Here is a 17,985-nt window from a genome sequence, read left to right on the forward strand (position 1 = left end):
CGATACTATCCAAGTTCCAGTTACAATTCTTCTTTGAAAGAAGAAGGTTTCAGTGTTAAGATCATTCTCAAACAAGCAGTAGTCTTGGTATTCCTTTGCTCAGTTTGTATTTCATGGACATCCTGTCATGTTCCTGTGCCAGATATGGACTTGCTACAAAACTTGTTTATACACACCAGATGTGTTCATCATAACATCCTGTAATGCTCTGCCAGGTATGGCTGAGGTTCGTTTAAATAAGGTATTTTATGCACAGTGCTGTCTAGTGGCTGAATAATAAAATACGGCTTAGCATTCCATTACACATCCCGCAATTTCAAGCATCTAGCAAAAAATTGTCCAGCTATGAACCATATTTTTAGGGTGACCAGTTGTCCCGATTTTGTAGAGACAGTCCCGATATTTGGGGCTTTGTCTTTTTATAGGTGCCTATTAGTCGTCCCCCCCGCCCCCCCATCCACTGTCCCAATTTTTCACACTTGCTCTCTGGTCACCCTACATATTTTTGTGTTGTTCATTTGTAAGAACACACGTTAACGTAGGTGAAACCCAACATGGAAAGCATATTACAGAGGGCAGTTAACATACTGCATCAGAATTGATCAGGAAGCTACATACCTGTGCATCAGTTAGCAGTGGTTCTCAACCTTTTTACCATTGTGGGCCACATTTGCATCCCACAATGTGTTATGTGGGATGGATCCAGTACTACCTATATGGCCCTGACGATGTCATATGAGCCTCAGCTCTGTGCTGACTGGGCCGCAAGTGGCCTATGGGCTGCAGGTTGAGAACCACTGAGTTAGGGGAAGTTATTTAATCCAACCACACAGTGCTGCTTTTTCTTTCTTGACTTTTTCAGAGTTATGTTTAAGATACACTGATAGATTTTGTATTTGGAACTCAGCAGAGAGTTGTAGCAGAAATGTTGCAACAACATCACTATGTTTTTGATTACATGGGCAATTTTGAGCAGGGTCGGTGTCAAGTATGGAGGATTCAGAGTCCTAGAACGGTAAGACCTTGATATCATCCAGTCCATATCCCCCTGCTAAAGGCAGCATTGTCCCTAAATAAATTCATAAGTGTATGTGTAGCTGCATTTCTTGTTTTATTTTTAGTGGTGGCAAAGGAAGGATTATGAGCTATTCCAGCCAGGCTCTCAACCTGACTTTCCATATTTGAAAGAGAGAGAGAGTGTTATAAAACACATTATGAAAGAGGTGGATTGTCTGTGTATGCAGCTATCTAGCACCATTCCATTGTTCAGAATTCATTAATGAGTTATCATAAAAAGGTAACAAATGTTTTTATAAAGCAGCACCACTTCCGAAGGAGCCAGCTACTCACACTTCTTGGGTGGCTGATACCACTTAAGTCACATACCTCCTAACAGAGCTGAGCTTTGTAGGTATTCTGCATAACGGAAGACCTTATCAGGTTATTCTTCATGAAGGTTTACTGAATTAAAGGGGCTGCAGATTATAAGTGTTTTCCTAATACCTTGTAATAGTCATACAGTAATTTAATGTTAGCTATCAAACTGAATCCTGAAATTACTGTGTACTGAGATTTTCTCTGCTAAATCATATAAAAAGTATCTGATTTTTTTTTCTGAAAATTTAGATTAGAGGTCAAATAGTCCAATTTAAATGTGTGGTGTATACTCACAACTACTTGCCAATTGTTTGTTGTTAATTTGTATTACAGTGGCACCTAGATGCTCCAGTTAAGATTGGGTCCCCAGTAGCATGGGCACTGCACTTACACATGAGACAATCCCTGGAGAGTTTACAGTCTAAATAGAAAAGAAAAAGGTGAGCGTGTAAACAGAGGAGGGGAAATGATTTGCCCAAGGTCACACAACAGATCAGTGGCAGAGCAGGCGAAAGAGCCCAGAGCTTCTGACTCTCACTGCTTGTTCTATTGAGTAGGCCCCGCCCGCTCTAATACCAATTTAAAGCACTTTTTAGAGAATGATCATAAATGAAATGGGCTATTATCAGAGAGAAATTATTTATTCTAGAATCAACCTTGCTTGAATTCATCAGAAAATATATTGATCTCAGACAGTAGAATTTAATTTGTCCATATTCCTTTTCATTTTGTACTTTTAGGCTCTAGTTCTTGTTCAGATGAGTCACTATGGTTGCCACTTCGAAATAATAATTTTTTTTCTGTTGCCTTTCTCAGATTTTCAAATGTATGACAGGAACATGGATCCATATAGCCAATCTTTACCTTCCTATGTAAGGTGAAGACATCGGCTTAGCTTACCGCAACTCTGGGGCTGTGGTTGTATGTGACTATGAAATAGCAATTATACCGCAGTTCACATTGAATCACATATGGGCAGTTTCCTAAGCAGTTGAAAGGAATGAGTGGTGAGCAGAAGGCCAGCATAAGCCTATGCACCATATTAACCCCATGAAAGCCATATTTTGAAGAGTTAAGAGGGTCGTAACTGGAGTGCAGCCTTTATAATAGCCCAGTGTACAGAACTGAATTTCATATAAGACATCTTCCAGCATACACTGAAGCAATTCAGAAGTTCCTGTTGGCTTCAGTGGGCTCTGGATTGGGGCCGTAAACATTAGTGTCTGCTCCCTGAAGCTTTACCACCACTTTCCTTATTCTCTTTGTCACAGCAGAAATACAGGGGATTCACCCCTCTGTTAGGTTCCTGCCCTGATCTTGCCTACTGCAGCAATGGAGATGGGTAGAGAGTAGTTACTGTATGCAAGGCTGCTTGTGGTACAAGTAGGGTGACCAGCAGCAAGTGTGAAAAATCGGAACAGAGCATGCGGGGTGTGATAGACCTAGGCCAGTTGGGTACAGCAGAGTAGCTGAAGGCAGATATACTGGCCACTGGATTAACAGTTTTCTGTTTCCTGACTGACCAGAGCAGGGGCTGCTTCAGGCTAATGAGAATACCTGACTCCAATTAACCTGCAAAGAGCCAGGTGAGGCCATTACGCTAAGGTGACCACTTGACTCTAAGGCCCCTCTGATACTATAAAAGGGCTCACTCCAGCCTGGCAGAGGAGAGGAAGTGTGGCTGAAAGGCTGGTTAATGAAGACACCCTCAAGTCATTGGTAAGGGAGCCCTAAGGTAAGGGTGAAGAAGGGAGAAGCAGGAGAGCTGTGGGGAAGTGGCCCAGGGAAATGTAGCAACTTTGGCAGTGAAAGGTTGGCTGCCAACAGCTGCTATCGTTAGGGTCCCTGGGCCGGAACCCGGAGTAGAGGGCAGGCCCAGGTTCCCCCCAACCCACCACTACAGAAACCCCTCCTGGGAGGGGAAAACAGGCCCCTGTCAGGACAGGAGGCTAAACTGTTTTGGTATGAGGCCGCAGGAGCAACACAGACTGTGGGAGTTCTCACAAACCTCCTTGCTGGCTTATGATGAAAAGGGCTCAGTAGACTCTATCCCTGGCCCTAGAGAGAGAAGGGCTACGTGGAGGGTTGCAGTGAGCCTCTGAAGCTAGCATAAACCGCCTGGAAGTGCGGGACCCATGGGGACAAAGTTGGCGCTCTGCCACAGGGGTAATAGGAACCTATATAAGAGAGCCCCAAATATCGGGACTGTCCCTATAAAATCAGACCATCTGGTCACCCTAGGTACAAGTCACCTTCATCCTGGTCAAACTCTCATGGACAGCAGTTAGTGTTTAAAATGTCTGTCTGTAATACACATGTACAGTCTGGATAGAGACATGTGTAGGCTGTTTCCTGGCCCATATATTACAAGTGTTTACCTCATGAACTCCTCACAAGTTTTAAACAAAAAAGATCCTTTAGCAACAAAGTGATTAGCAAGCTTGTGCTATAAATATTTACAGTTGTGAATATAAGCAAGGCTGGAGATATGCTGGAGAAATTCTGGTGAGGGGAGTTTCAACTAAACAGGAGATTTAGCATTTTGCCCACTGAAAAATTACAGAAAATCTTGTCTCGTACAATAGGATTTATCCCATTTCCTGAAGAGCAGTTTTGCTGGTTCTTTTTGTATATTAATCGACCGCTTTCTCCACTTGTTATAGCTGTATTATAATGGATCTTATTCAAACCATTTCTACTTCCTTTGGAAATAATTGTGGAGAAAACAATGTTTGAATTCCTTCTGTTCTTCCTAAACTGTCTCCAAGTTGGTTCACCTGTCTAGTTATCACTATTAGGATTGAAGTGAGGTCCCTTAGTTTTACCTTTTAACTACTATGCGCTACATTATAGATGGATGAGACAAACAAGCAGGCTGGGGAGGGGCTGAGGGAGATGGAGTAACCAAAATAATACTGTGTGCACAGTTGGTGGCTAATCAGGAGCCATTTGTCCCATCTCTCTCTCCCAGTCATTAAAAACTCTCACTGGCTAAAGAATCAACAAAGTTCCAAAATCTCTGCAGCATGGAAGAAAAGAGGTTTTGATGTGAGACCATGACCAGTGTTGCCAACTCCTCATGATTTTATCATAAGCCTAATGACAATTATTGTTTTCCTTAAAGCCCCAGCTTCTGGAGTCAAGTGGATAGGCGATGATTTCAGCCTTTTTTATTAAAGAAAAAGTAAGTTTCTAGTCCTCATGGCTGTGGAGAAAGCTTCAAAATGTAAAGTGCACCCTAAAGGCTCAAAACAAACAAACAGAAGGCAAATTTAAAAAATCATGATTGTTAAAGCCAATCTCATGATTTTTGGTGAGCCTGACTCACAATTTTTGAACATTTGGGGATGGCAGTACTGCCTCGGGTATCACCTCTCATAACCTTGAGCTTGTTTGGAGGCTCTAGCAGGAGAGCGCAGCTAACGTATACCCTTGAAATAATAGATTTCAGAGTAGCAGCCGTGTTAGTCTGTATCCGCAAAAAGAAAAGGAGTACTTGTGGCACCTTATGCTCAAATAAATTTGTTAGTCTCTAAGGTGCCACAAGTACTCCTTTTCTTCTTGAAATAATAGACGCTTGGGGCTAAAATCAACTCTGTTAGACTGGTGTAACTGGAATCAGAATCTTTCCCCAAGGGGATTTGTCTACCCAGAGGCAGCAGTTAGAGGATGAATACCTCTAATAGCACCGTCTTCATGCAGCTTCACAGATTTTACAGGTTTGGATATAGAATGGTTGTTTTGTTTTCTTTTTGGTTTACTAATCCTTTCGCCAGCAGTTTTTGTAGCACTTATCATCACGGGTGTTTAAATCCTTAAATAAGACATTTAATACAAGGAATGTACCAGCCTATATGTTTTAACAATGCAAAACTGTATATTAGTGTATCAAGTAATCTGACAGTTGCCTTGTGAAGTTAAAGGTTGCAGAATCATGAATTGTAACCTGCAGTACTTGCTGATACCTCAATTAATCAGGTGCTTATGAAATGCCATTTTAATAATTAAAATCAAGTAAGAATTAAGGTGTTTCTTTTCTAGAAATGTGAATCCTTGTAGTGGGAAAAGCAATCAATTAAAGTTTTTTTTTTTTCTTCTTTCATAAGTGAAATGATATAGACACAAGGTAATGTGGATTTAGTATCAGAATAGGGTAGATTAAAAGCACAAAAGCAGCACTGAAAAGTGTTGCCTCTTTCCAAGAGAAATGGAATATGGTTCAGTAGAAGCCAGCATACTACAAAGCTAACACAAGGGAAAAATCAGTCATGGGCCAGATCACTGTGAGTTCAAGGAAAAGATTTTTGTGACTTTTTTTTGTACTCATCAGAGTGCTTAATATCCTGCCAATTCAAAATCTCCTTGATAGATTTCCGAATCCTATTTACAGCCCAGTTTATGTATAAACTCATATTTACAGCTATTTTTATCAATCAATTTGTAACTAAAGGATTTTTTTTTTTTTGCAACATTCTGAACAGATCAATAATCTGTGGTTGAGGAGGTGAGCCCTATGCACACCTGTATATGTATATATTGTAGATTTTTAACTAAGATGTCAGAAATGCAAGTAAAAATGTTGCACTGTGGATTATTGATCAAGTTCAGCAGCAGCTTAAATTTACATATTGGATGCAAGTGGCAAATAACTGAATTAACATTCAGGAAATGTGCAAAATGAGTGTAACAGTAATGATTCAGGGCCGTGGTTCTCAAATTTACTTGATCGTGTTCCCCTTCTTTGTGTCTGTAGTAGTGTACACCCCACCCACCAGGTGCTCATCTCTGTGTTCTTGGGGAACCAGGGTGCAGTATCCAGCCTGTCTGAAAGACACCCCACACCCCACCCTTAAACCAAAACCCATCAGAGAAAAAACTTGCAGAGAGCAGTGAAGGGCGTTGGGAGACACACCTAGACCCCCTCCTGACAAGGGTGACAAGATTAAAACATCTCCATTAGCATGCAGAATGAAGATAACTACAGAGATAACTCCCCTAGCTTCATCTGCATGAAAGATGGGACAGGGACACCTCTCAATTTGCATACAGAATGGAGAACCGCACAGAACTCTGGAAAAAGAAAAGGAGTACTTATGGCACCTTAGAGACTAACCAATTTATTTGAGCTGTAGCTCACGAAAGCTTATGCTCAAATAAATTGGTTAGTCTCTAAGGTGCCACAAGTACTCCTTTTCTTCTTGCGAATACAGACTAACATGGCTGTTACTCTGAAACAGAACTCTGGGATGCACTTCATCATGGTAATCTCTGCTCCAGATGTTAATGAATCTACGCCTGCACACACCCAGCTCAGCAATTATCAGACCAATTCTAGTAATAAATCCGTGATTGATATCCAAAATACTGAAGCAGCCTAGTTGCATTGTGAGCTCCCTGGAAGAAAAGACCACTCAGAGCCAAGAGTGATCAGCTCCTATTGTCTAGCCTAAAGAAAACCCTTGAGTCCTCAGTTTATCTGTAAACAAATCTAGTGTTCTCCCTTGAACCATTGTAATTTCCTCTACAAAAATCCCTACTCACCTTCCAATCAGTGTTCTGATGCTTAGATCCAAACTATGCATCATTCCACTGGGACTCCATCTTCGCCTGACTGATCATGCTGGGGGCTCTGCCTGTCTCCTGCCCTCAGGACCCTGAGCTACCACTGTCCCCTGGGAACCCTGACCAGTTCAAGCCTCCTGGAGTGGGTGAGATCCCCCTCTTTTTCTCTCTCTCTCTCTCTACCTCAGTTAACCTTTTATAATGAACTGTTATGTTGATTTAGGCTCTCCTTGTGAAGTTATCATTATTATTCAATAAATAACTTTTATGGTTAAGCTGGTTGCTTCTCTCTCTCTCGCTGAACTCTACTCTTTTGTGTTCTTAGCTTTTCCCATTTACTCTGCAGCAACGCTTCTTTTACCTAAGCTAAAGATCCCTGTAGCGCCCAAAAATGCGGTGGGGTTTGCTCATCAAGTGGGTTACCGCCCGTACAATTGTGACATGAAAGTGGGATAGGGACATGTTAAACCTGTGGCATATAAGGGCGGGGGCAGCTGAAAGTGCTGCTCAGCCCAGCCTGTTGAGACCAGGCGCACATAGGGGGGATAGCTTGAAGGAGCTGCTTGGCCCAGCCCATGGAGACCAGGGACATATGAGGGGATGGGCTTGAGAGTGCTGATTGACCCGGTCTGCTCAGACTTTCTCTGTCTGTGTGTGTCCGTGTCCGTGTTCATCTAGTTCTAGGGCTGGGGGAACCTAAGTCCGGAAGGATAGCTCCCTTGGGAGATGACTTTCAGAAAGGAGTAGAGCTCCATATGAATACACAAGTGACATAAGCAGCACATTAATAGAATTACAGAACCCCCCCTCCCAGAAGAGTAACCCTAATAAATGAGCATACCCCAAAGTAACAGGCGTATTGGGTAACGCAGCTCTGAAGGCAGAGCAGCGAGCTGTGGCTGTTGGTCAGGTGCCCAGGTCTGAAGGCAGTGTTGCTGCAATCAGTAGTGCAGAAGGAAGGATGGCAATACCATACCACCACCCTTCTGAATATTGCACAGTAAGTTTCCTCCCTCCCAGCCCCCCAAAGCTTCTCACACTCCCTAGAATACATTCTGGGACCCCCCCCCCCAGTTTGAAAACCTCTGGTTCAGGGCTAGCTGTACCTTTGACTCTGTTCTAGTGTTCCCTTTGGGAGCTGTGACCAATAGATGAATACTGTGACCCAAAGCAGCCTTTTCGAAACAAAATATTGTTTAATCTCAGCAGTGGGAACAAAGCAGAACAAAGACTAGGGTTCTTTACAGCACAAACAGCCTACATCCATAGCTGTTTTACCTATAGTTTAGGTAAGCCTACGTTGTTGCAGACATCCTTGCCTCTGGGGACTGGGCTTCAGGCTGATTCCCACAATCCTTGCTTCTCCCTTGTGCTTCAGGGACTGTGATATTATCCAGTCCCAAATTTTGTTCCAGTTCTCACCTGAAGACCCCCTGAGGATACAAGATGCGGCTTACCAGTCAAACAGTTGATTCCTGTATGGTTAGAGTAAACTTCAAAGGGAATGCCACCTTCATTGACCTAGTAAGCATAGGTGAATGGGGCAATCTGCAGGCATTGTCCCCTTTCCTGAAGACATGCCAGTAAGTCCTCCTGAAATTAACCACTGGTAATCATATAGCAAGCAATGTAATCACACATATTCATCAACTATTACAGGCATTTCCCACATCCTTCACAGTAACTTACCCACCAAGAGGATGGAAAGGAGCTATGGCAGGGAAAGTAACTAACTGGAGGGTTTAAAATAAAGCGGGAGGAACTAAACAGGAATATGTAATGTAAGCACCTCTCCTTCCAGTTTACAGCAGCACAATTCCCAACCTTTTAGGGACTCAATACTTTATTGGTGTAAGTGGGCACAGAATCTATTGCACCCTCTATACGAGGGTTGAATTTAGAAGGTGAGTTCTCAATGAGTTAGAGTTTCTGAAGCTTTCAATTTTTCATTAAAAATTTCAAAAACAATTGAACTGAAATTACAGGAAGACTTTGGGCGTGCTAAATGCAATTACCTAGAATGGAATTTGGCCAGTGTACCAGGGCCAACAGTTTTATTCTTGCATTAAAATTGACAGGGAATAGAGCAGGGCTGCATAGAGATATGTCTGTCAATATACTTGCTATTAGACTGCTTAGAAGAGTAAAGTAAATTTTTTGTGGTGCAAGCACTGAGCTGGGGACTTTTGAATGTTAACCATTCTGGTATTTGCTCTGAGGAGGAAAGGAGTGGAGAAAAGCTAGTTGCTGAAAATCCCCATAGGCTGAAAATGTAGAAATACCAGTTGGGCTCATGTAAAGCTTGCTCTCATGAGTTCACCAGTAGGGCAGCCTACAGTTGACCAGGTGTTCCCTCATTGGTAAATGTATTCCTTTTTGTTTTAAAAAACAAATATGAGGAATTTCAGAGATAATTAGGGAATTTTGCTTGAGAGCTAAAATGAGGTCTGGTTTTATAGAAACAAGATTCTTAGAGTATTTGGCATTAAAAGTATTTTGCACATAGCTTTTTAATTACATTGCTCTAAGGAACATCTTAAAACAAGAGCAATCATCTCTATATTTAGCTGACTTTCAGTTAAAACAAAGAACAAAAGCTTTGCTGTTCTGTCATTCACTTTTAAAGTTAGGATCTATTAGACTACCATGTTCCATGGTTACAGAGGTTTTTCTTTCATAATTTGCTTTCTTGTTTTCCTTTGAAGAGGTCATGTACCTAGAAAGCAGATATTACGGTTAGGCCACGCCCACAGCTATCATCTTTTTGGTTTCATTAAACTTTTCCTTGCATTGTAGAATCTTGTTTTAGTTCCTTACATAGTGCCTGTAGTCTGGTTTGTAGCATGTGGATGATTTCCTGCCAGACAAATTTAGCATTTGGTGACCTCACTGGAGACAAGGGTGTTAACTATTAGGACGTTGTAATACTCTACTGAGAAAACATTATATAAAAAAAAAAATGCTCAATAACAAAAATCCAATATTGATCTGGGCCTGTAAATGTAAAACTCCCTGAGGGAGTGGATCCTCTAGCTCAAATATAAAGTATAATAATCTCTTACTGTAAAGGATAGATTGAGAGGGGGAAAACTTCTGTTTGTATTGACTAAAACTAGGTTAGAAGGTGAACTGTCTTTCACTGTAACCTGCCAATATATTAATTTGACATCCTGTAGATAACATCTTTCTTTCCTTATTTACTGTTTGAGTTTTGGCACTTCTTAGGCTAAAATATACATGTTTTAGAAGAAAGTTCAACTTACAAAAGTTTTCATTAAAAATTGCAAAGGGTAATTATGTTTAAAAGCACTAATAGTTAATGCCTGTTCATAGTTAATCATTTACTCAGTCTTTTTTTGTTGTAGTAAAACACATTTGATCTGAGTTGAACAGTAACTGCAGAACCTTTCTTGTTTATTCACTATCTTGCTGTGCAAGGATCTCTCCACTCCTTTTGATTTTGTTGGGGTAATACATTTGTTTTTAACTTACTTGCTGCAAGTTAAGTGAACTGCTAAAGGTTCAGCAGAAATTGGATGAATAAATATCTAGCTAGTGGTTCTTATGCCGAATGATAATGCAGTGCTAAAGGAAGAGGTGGAACAGGAGAAGCCATTTTACATAGTTATAAGTAGGCTTGGAAGGATTAGAGTTTTACTGGTAAATGTTTTATTGTATACACACAAACCCATGAAATTTTTTTTCCCCCTTGATCATGATCAAAATATACAGATAGGCAAAGTAACAAAAATATTGCTTGAGAATTTATTAGAGTTTGGTTTAAGGATATATAAAGCGTTAGCTTTTTGAATCACAATGTCGATTGTCATTAAATTTCTGATTCCTCCCCCATAATTTTGCACAACTGTGAAAAATTTAAAAAAAGTTTAAGTGAACATTGATATGATATATAAACATTAAAAAAATAAAATTGAATTCAGCCAGGCCTCAAAATAAGTGTTCTTGACTGCATCATGAGTTTGACTCATTCTGACAAATATTTACTAGTTGTGAAGTGTGTTTAATTGTCCAGTGTATTGGCATAGTAGATTGTTTGCACTAGTTTAGTCTAAGTTTTGTGAAAACTCAAATATTTCAAGTGCACCTGAATTTAAAAATGTAATATTTTTGCACACTTGCAGTACAGATATCTTTATAATCCCTTCTTTTCATTGCTTTATAGCTTGGCCATCAAACTTTGCTCAGAGCAGGGGTATTTACCTTACCTACTTATTCATACATCAGGAGTGGTATATGCATTGGTTTTGTGTTTTATAAGGCAAACATACAGGAAAAAAATGGTTTTACGGTTTTTGGCCCCCTATCCAACAGAAATATAGAGGATAGAGTTTATAATTACATGCAGCTATACAAGTTGGCCTGTGATCTTATCAGATCTCTCCAGCAAAGTGCAGCCTGACCTGGTTAGAATGTAGATGGGAAACTTCCCAAGGAAAATCTGGTTGCTCCAGGAAGTTATGCTACTAATTCTGTAGGTGGTTTTTCTCTCCCCTCTGACTTAGTATTCAAACAGTGCCACAACGCTGTTAGGTTTGATGCTATTACATAAACTCTTGTCCTTTAGTGATAGGACACAGTCTATACTAATTGCAGTACATATAAAGTATACTTCAACCTGCCTATGCTTTTTTACTTGTTAATGTGCAATTCTGTTTATCTGTGGTTTATACATTATTCTTTCCTGGCTAAGGAGTAGATGTTTTAAAAGCAAAGTAAACACTGAGAGCAAAGACAGAGTGTGCTGTTACAGTATATACAGAATCCAGGCTGTAAAAGCTCCCTGTAAATACTACACGATTTTGAAATAGTACCCTCTTAATACAAACTTGGTTTGTTTTATTATGGCTTCTATACTGTATGTGTGAATTGGCGGGAGAGAGGAACTGACTCTGTTCTCAGAGATGCAGGATGATGTAGCAGGGACTTGTCAGGTGTCCCCTGATAGTGATGAGAAAATGCTGAAGGATGAGGAAATTGCAAAGGTGGAGAGTCAAAGTAAGATGACATTTGTATTTGTAGTTTGAAGGTAATCTGAATGGTTCTGTTCACCTATTCCAAATTATATATAAAATGTGAGATATAAGGTGATTTAGCTAATTCTGCATGGGATGGCTCATGTTCCAACAGGGTTGCTGGTGTTGTGATATCACAGCATAGCGTGTACTGAATCAACACTGAGTGGGACCAGGGCAGGAAAGGGGAATTATGATTTTCCTTTGCTATTTGGAGTACTTGGCAGATGGACATTTATTTAACTCATAAAAAATATTTGCAAGTCATCCTTATGCTGGCTGTCCAACTGATTTCCCTGTTTAACACAACTAAAACTTTTTTTAATTAATCTGCATTGGTTAAAGAGTAACATTCCTGATTCCATATTTATTATTATGTCATCAGAAGTTTGATAAATGAGCTGACAAATTGCTGTAGCTTCTGTGTGTACTTCTGTATCCTCTTGCTGAAATACTGTTCTGTGATTCCTCAAAACTATACTTAATGATCTATGACAAATAGTCCAATGTTCCCTAAAGCAATGGCATACTGGGAGAGGGGTCTATTTTTCCTCTTTTTTTCCAGCCGTGGAAGAAAGCACAACCACAGCAGTGGCTAAATCTGGCCCTTTTCACACACTTACCTCATAGGTCCTGCAGCACAATACCCATATAAAGGGAATTGTTTTGATCCCTGGACTCCTGTGCTTAAGAATCAGAGGTGATATCCTTAGATTTGAGTGGACTGAGGGAGAAAGAGGAAGGTGACAACTGGATTCACAAGTAAGTGATTGTACAGTCACAGAATAACAAGAAACCAGTAAAGCAACAAAACCTACTGCAATTATAAGAGTAAAATCAATAATGTGAATAGTCTGTGTTTGAACAATTTATTATGGATAAGTGATTTAGGGACATAGAGGCCTACATCTCACAAAGTCAATTGGACTTAAGTTCCTAAATCACTTAAACTATTTTACTTTCCATCTTTCGTGAAAGAGCTAAGGTTGATCCTGGCGGGAAAATAGTTGAGAAAATCATTAAACACATTTAGATTAGTTGAGTAAGACAAATGCGTGTGCATTTTGTAGGGTAATTTTTAGAAAGTGTTCACAGAATGGTGAGAACAAACAAGCCTCACTTAGACTTTTAATTGGCTTTTGATAAAGTTCCATTTCAGACACTGTGAGCAGGTGGCCCTCCCACTCTACTCCAAATAACGTCTGTGCTTTCAAGGGCTTGGATTGGTAACTTCTGCATGATCTTGTCTATTGCAGTTCCGTGGCACCTTAGAGATTGTGCCACAAGTCCTCCTCTTCTTTTTGCGAATATCCTTAAAAGCCTTAAAAAAAAAAAAAAAAAAAAAAAAAGGTGCTGAATAACCGCCTCCTTTTTTTCCAATACCATTCTCACAGGATGGGAGGGGAAGGAGGGAGCAGAAGCTGCAGGGTTGTTTTCATGACTGGAGAAAATGATAGACCTTGTGCTTTTTTCAGACCATTTAAGCATATGAAGGAGCCTAATTTCCATAATCAAAGTTGTCCATCGTGTTCTATAGTGTTTTGCATATGTCAGATTTAGAAGTCAAATGTGAACGAACTGCAGTCTTGGGCAGATTTCAGGCATGCATTAATACCAGTGAGTTTTTCTTTGTTCTTACTAAAGCTGAAATTCCTCAGGGTGATGGTTGGTTTTGTTTTAATTTCAGTCTGAAGTCTTTTTTTTTTTCTTCAAAGTTGTGGGGAAGGAAAAGGGTGGAGAAAGCATTTCTTAGGCCTTTCTCGTTAGCATAAGAAATATTCCTCTTTTAGTATAGACAAAGGTGTATGTTACAGATTGCCCACTAATAGATGGACCATGTCAGCCTTGATCAAGCTTTTATTAGTTTCTTGTTGAACATCCCAGCAAAGCATTTTTTAATGAAATTTAAAAAAGAGACTACAAAACCAGAAAGAGCATAATGCAGAGATTAAAAACTAGGAACCAAAAAAAGGGCCATCACAGTGACATTTTACTTCATAAGGGGAGCAAACCATAATAGAGGCTCAGACAAAATATATCCCACAAATCAAAAGACAGTAGGAGGACCAAAATAATGCCACTATGGCTAAACAGCAGAGTAATAAACTCTGGCAAGTAAATGATGTAAAGAGGCAGGCCAATGGGGCCACTAGACAACAAAGATGTTAAAGGAGCACTCAAGAAAAACAAGGCCCTTGCAGAGAAGCTGCATTTATAGTGTACCTGGATTTCAAAGGGTAGGAATCAAGAAAGGTTTGTTTTGTTTTAAAAGAGAAAAATATATACTTATTTTTTAAACTGCAAGGCAGAAAGGTGAAAATATAATGCACATCTCAGTCTTCCTGTGTAAACCTTTACATATAAACTATAGCATATTTATCTTCAGTAACGGATGGCATTTAGAATCTTTTAGTTACCACAGAGGGCCCCCTGCTCTCTACCAAACAGCAAGAAGCATCTTAAAGTTCTGGCAAGCATTAGTAATCTGTTTAGAGTATTCCTGTTTTATGTGTCACACAGGAAATTGTTTTGTTGGAGAGCTCATTTGTTCTGTCACTTAGGCCAGTAGTCCTCCTTAGCTCTGTTTTTATCCTCACAGGAGCAGCAGGAACTGTTGCTTCTGGCTGGGGAGTTCTCTTGCTCTCTCTTTTAAGGAGAATTAAGCTGAAGTGCATCAAGGCCACTTTACTTCTGAATGAGTATGATACACTTTTACTTAACTCATCTCCCCTTGGGCCAAACTCAGATGAAAGAGAAATTGTTTAGAGAGAATTTTTACTAGAGGCACAGAGAATCCAGGGTAGAACACTCCTTAACTACCAGACAGACATGCTTTTCCACCTGATGCCAGTAGTTGCTTAAAAGTTAAATGTATCTCCAACCCTCAAAAACCTAGTGTTCTCATTTCTTTTAATGTAAATTAGGTGCAGCCTCCTATGTAAATCCTATACACTTTGCTTGGCTTAATCTTTGTGCATGTTTCTTTTCTCACTTCCTATAAATTCCCCAGTATGCAAATTTTATCCAAAGAGTTAGACCTTGACTTTATATTTTTTCCATGTTTTGTCACTGATTATGAATTAAAAGACACTTACCTTGATTCATCATTTTTTTTTTGGTATTCCTCTGTATTGCTATTAAAACATTAACCTCTATTACTCATGTTGTGTTCATACTGTGTTTTCTTGCAGGCACAGGAGAAAGTGGAAAGAGTACCTTTATTAAACAGATGAGGATTATTCATGGGTCAGGTTACACAGATGAAGATAAGAAAAGCTTCACAAAACTGGTTTATCAAAACATATTTACTGCTATACAAGCTATGATCAGAGCTATGGATACTCTAAAAATACAGTATACATCTGAGCAAAACAAGGTAAGAAAAGTCTCCCTTTTTGCTTCATTACATAAGTGGTCAGGAGGCGCTCGGAGTTTTTTAGCTCAGTTAAAAATCAGGAGTCAAACAAACCTCACCCAAGTGTGCTACATTTTTTTTTAAAATCAGCCTTCTACAGTGTGATTGACCAGCTCGTAGCGGAGATGAAAGGCAGCATGCGCTAGGGCTGAGGGCCAAGCAGCACTGGACTGTGTTTACTCACGCCGTGAAATCACAGTCACATTTCGCGTCCGCCACACCGGGGGCGGAGGCGCGCCTGGAAGAGAGTAAAAGGCCGGGTAACCGGAGAGGCGGCGGCGGTCTCTGCTCCTCCAGGCCGGCCGGCCGGCCAGCCAGCCGCCGCGGGACGCGCTCCGCTCACTCCCCTCCTCTTCCGGAGCTCCGGGTGCTGCAGCAGCCTCCGCCACTCGCGCGTGGGCCGCTTCCGGCTTTGTGCGCCGAGCCCCGCCCCCTCCCAGCTGGGAGGGGGCGGGGCCGGGCCCTTTAAATGGCCGCGGCGGCAGGACCCGACCCAGGCCCCGTGAGAGGAGAGGAGAGGAGAGGGGCCCGGGCCCGGGCCCGGGCCCTACGCCTGCCTCTCTCTAATTCAGGGCAAGCCTACTGCACGGGCAGGAGGCGCTGCGTAAGTGCTGGAGCCGGTCAGAGGTAAGCACCACCTGGTCAGCCCTGTCCCTTCCCCTCTGACACCATTACTGATGTATCCTTTCCTTTTTATTTTGGAACATGCGTGAGTCAGTCAGTCTAGATGTTCTGTTTTCTTTGAACTATAGAGGCCTCTTTAGAGATAGTACTGCTTCAAAGGCAGCAACACTTTTACGGAGGGAGGAAGAAGGAAAAATGCAATGGACTCGTACTGATTCAGTCACTGGTCTCTCCGGGTTAAGATTTTTGCTACAGGGATGGTCTCCACCTTTGGTTACACTGGGAAGAACTAGGCTGTCCTACACCTGAAGTGAAACAGTAACTGGACAAAGTGATTGCTTGGTTCCCACAATGGCACCTGACAAGTTATCTACCTGAGCTTTGACAGTTTAGACAATTGTGAAATAAATCCTTCGTCAGAGTACCTGGAGCTCCCCTTGCTTTTTTGGTTTCCAGACCCCACTAACTTACACTTGTGCAATACTCCAACATGACCATATCCATGAGGAGCAAACTTTCCCCTTGGGGAAGCTGCTGGCCATCTCATTCTCTTTGTAGGATTGGCTCCATCTTGGAGCAGGCTGAAAAACAAGAAAACAGTGTTCTGCAGTATTCAAAATCCATTTGCAATTGTTTTGAAACATTTTCATTAATATTTACATAAATTGTAGTAGAAATATTTTTTAATCATTATTTAAAATGTGTTTACCAAAACACACACTTCCTTATTGGTAGTTATGGTAAACAACATTTTTTTGAAAATGATTAAAAATTTTCAACTGTCCGTAAAATATTAAAATGTTGCAGACAAATTTGATAGTTTTATGCTAATCTGTTTTAGAAAAAAGTAGATTTTTCAGGAAAACTTCTCAGTTACAGAACTGTAACATGCTTTGCTGTATCTGTAAGGCTGTCCAATTTTTCAGCACCCAAAATAAAACAAGGCTGTTGAAATTACAAGCAGCGTAACTCTGATATCCATTTAAGGAAGTTGAAGTCCTAGAGGTAGATGCTGTTTTACAGATTAATAGGTGTATGAATGAAAGCAAGGTTATAGGATCTGGGAAACTGTGAAGTTTGTTGCCTGACAGCAGATTTATTTGTAGTATGTGGAATCATTTTGCAAGAATAATTGTACTTCAGGATGGGTGTGGGAGCTTATGCTAGAGAGTTTGTGTCCTGGCATACGCTCCTCTCCAGTACCAATACCTAAATACAATGTAAAGTAGTGGGCAGCACTTTTCTTCTGCTGCAGTGGATCAGTGTGGATGGGAATGACACACAAGGACTAGAAATACTCCTTTAGGAGGCTGACACACTGCCTGTCTGGCTAAATATTTTATCCTGTTTAAGACAAAAATAGCTAGTTCCTTAAAGCTTCTTACATTCAGCCTTCTTTGTGAAGGATCCAGAAGAAATGATACTCAGGCTTTTTACAGTGTACAGCATCTTTAGATACAAAAAGTTCTGCAATATCAGTTAGAGCATATCCTTTACATTTGAAAAATAAATAGGGAATAGTTTAGTAAAATCAGAGTTTACATTTGATGTTAGCACTTTTAAGAGCAGATTATGAATTAAATGTGGGTATGGAATTGAGTGTTTTCAGGCCAAAAATTATGTAGGCACTGCAGTACTACAATAAATACAAGACAAAGTCCTGACAGGTCTTTGTGATACCTGCCCTATTGTGCCTGAAAAACAGACATAATTGAAGACATGTAAGTGGTCAATATTCAGGTCTTTCCACTTCAGAATCAGAAACTTCCTCCCCATCCCCCAAAATATGAATAATAATCTGTGCATAGCCCTAACATTTGTTGCATTTGAAAGTGGTACTATCTCTGTGTGTGAAATCTCATGCTGTGCTTAACAATAAAAAGAAATATACATCAGAGTGGTGAGAAGAAACTACGATTTCCCTCACTGATCTCTAGAAAATAGTAATAGGTCTTCAAGCAAACTTCCATACTT

At 40.5% G+C, this 17,985-nt stretch overlaps 1 protein-coding gene across 2 annotated transcripts in view; it reads left to right on the forward strand.

Annotated features, from left to right (window-relative positions):
* The window catches only part of LOC144265190 (guanine nucleotide-binding protein subunit alpha-14), a 57,127-nt gene that overhangs the window by 22,767 nt on the left and 16,375 nt on the right, over window positions 1–17,985 (forward strand). The window contains exons 2-3 of one of the 2 annotated variants that reach the window (XM_077817557.1): window positions 12,603–12,734; window positions 15,164–15,348. In XM_077817557.1, coding sequence (XP_077673683.1) covers window positions 15,202–15,348 — 147 coding nt within the window. In that variant the 5' untranslated portion in view covers window positions 12,603–12,734; window positions 15,164–15,201. The remainder of the gene's footprint in view (window positions 1–12,602; window positions 12,735–15,163; window positions 15,349–17,985) is intronic. The other variant, XM_077817555.1, reaches the window with a different exon arrangement.

This window comes from Eretmochelys imbricata, chromosome 5 (assembly GCF_965152235.1).
Source record: "Eretmochelys imbricata isolate rEreImb1 chromosome 5, rEreImb1.hap1, whole genome shotgun sequence".
In the NCBI taxonomy this organism is placed as follows: domain Eukaryota; kingdom Metazoa; phylum Chordata; order Testudines; family Cheloniidae; genus Eretmochelys; species Eretmochelys imbricata.